Raw genomic sequence first — 1,983 nt, 5'->3', positions numbered from 1 at the left:
TCTAGAGAGTAAAACTGACATTTATGAGTTAATTTCTAAAAATATATTTTACGTTTCTCTCTTCTTATCAGGGAGGGCGGTGCCCCAGCGCCCCCTATGGGCCGGCCGCCACTGGTACAGGGGCTTTTAAGGATGGGGAGAATAGTGCTCAGACCTTTCATGCTTTATAGCATTGTCTCTCAATAGTCACTGGTACTCCTCTGACACAAACTCTGTCCTATTGTCTGATCTTAGACAATATACTTTGCTGTAAGGTGCTGCATCTGCTAAGAACTGTTTAGTTGCCTTAATTGCTTCATTTTGCTTCTAAGGAAGTACACATAAATGGCACCAGAAAAATTATCTCTGAATGTTAAAGCATATTTACAGCCTTTAAATGACTCCACCGTTTGATCCTACGTTTTCAGATCAAAAGATGCATTGCATAAGTCCTCACTGCTTACATCTTTCACTATGACAATGTATACACACTACAGTCTGTCTTATGCCTTTATTTTACATGTTGTACCATCAAGAAGAACAATTTTGTTGTTATTCTACTCGAAGTTGGACCTTGCACCTTTTCGAAATAGCTGCATCCACAGAGAGGATGTTCTGTGAGTATCCTGCGATCAGGAGGAAATCTATGCGTTTGACATTCACCATGTTCCCGTTACAGTTGGTCAGTTCAGTCTGCACGTCCCCTTTCCTCAGGACGCTGCCAGTGATCCATGTCCCATCCGCTAACTACATAACATGGTTCTTGGCCTTGAATGTTTTGTCAAATCTGATGGTGTCCTCATTGGTCATGATGTGGGCATTGGCACCGCTGTCTAACAGTATACCTTGCTGCTGTGTGTCATGGGGTTGCCATTCACACACCTGGAGCAGGAACTTTTCATCTTCATTGTGGATTTATGTCTCTCTTAAACAGAATCTGTAATTTGTGTGCTGGTCGCTCTCGGTTGAAATTTCTCTTCTTTGTTTCTGCAGTCTCTTACCTTATGTCTAATTTCCTCACAAATAAAACATTGTTGTTAGAGTTTAACTAGAACTGGAAGTTATAGTTAATTAATAGGTCATTCAAATCAAGGGTAAAACTAATTACTTATTATCAGTTGACTGATTTGAACTGTAATTTACTTACTGACCAGGGTTTTTTAGCCTCTTACCTAAAAGGTTGAACATTCAGTTGTCTTTCACCAATTTAGTAATTTAGGCTATAGCTCTTAGTAATTTATTAATATTAATCACCAATCAAGCATGGCATGCTACTGAAAGAAGAGGGAATCCAGCCTGAGTGATAAATCGTTCACTGTGTAAAATAAACACAAAAGACTGCAAGTTAAAATACGATGGTACCTTTATTAGCTACAGTCACACAGTATTATATAAATAATAACTAAGCAGACACTAAACAGTACTGAAAAAAAATAAAATAAAAGAGGGCAAGAGGGGGAAAGGGGTTTGAAAGTCCATCTAAAGTCTGAGCTATGTTCGAAGTTTAAGGCTTAATGCATTTGAAAGTGTCCATTAACAATAGCGGCAGATAAATGTGAATAAACCCTTGTAGTGGTATAGAAATATATGTATTGCTATACAAATAGCTTTCAGGTGCGAGGTTCAGGTTGGGCAAAGTGGGCGTGGTATATAAGAAGCCGCTGCGCCCAATCGGACACACGTCTTCCTCAAGCTTTGGCTGTGACTCGCGTCTCAGGGACTGACAGTCGAAAGGCATGACATTAGGTGCATGCTGCTCTGATCTTGCTGGTAGGTTTCCCCTCTCTTTGCACTATTGCTGCTCATTCACAGAAGATCTAAAACAGGTGTGATCATAGGCAAAACGCTACTGTGCGGCTCTCCTCCTCATCGTCGGTTTGTGTGTGTGTGTGCGCATAGATGAGTTTGTCTGCATTGGGAGGTAAGAAGTAACGCTCATTGTTAGCGCCAATTTGTTGCAGTTTTGTTAAATAGTGACTAACTTTTACAGGTCTCCCCATATTA

The 1,983-nt window shown here is 40.3% G+C and overlaps 1 protein-coding gene across 1 annotated transcript in view; it reads right to left on the bottom strand.

Moving 5' to 3' along the window:
• The window catches only part of LOC107103671 (N-acetyllactosaminide beta-1,3-N-acetylglucosaminyltransferase 3-like), an 8,763-nt gene extending 8,118 nt beyond the window's left edge, over positions 1-645 (bottom strand). Inside the window, exon 1 of the mRNA XM_015403462.1 lies at positions 560-645. Coding sequence (XP_015258948.1) covers positions 560-645 — 86 coding nt within the window. The remainder of the gene's footprint in view (positions 1-559) is intronic.
• Positions 646-1,983: the final 1,338 nt, after the last annotated feature.

This window comes from Cyprinodon variegatus, unplaced genomic scaffold (genome assembly GCF_000732505.1).
Source record: "Cyprinodon variegatus isolate N-32 unplaced genomic scaffold, C_variegatus-1.0 Scaffold1502, whole genome shotgun sequence".
NCBI classification, from domain to species: Eukaryota; Metazoa; Chordata; class Actinopteri; order Cyprinodontiformes; family Cyprinodontidae; genus Cyprinodon; species Cyprinodon variegatus.
This window is presented reverse-complemented; position numbering and strand designations above follow the sequence as displayed.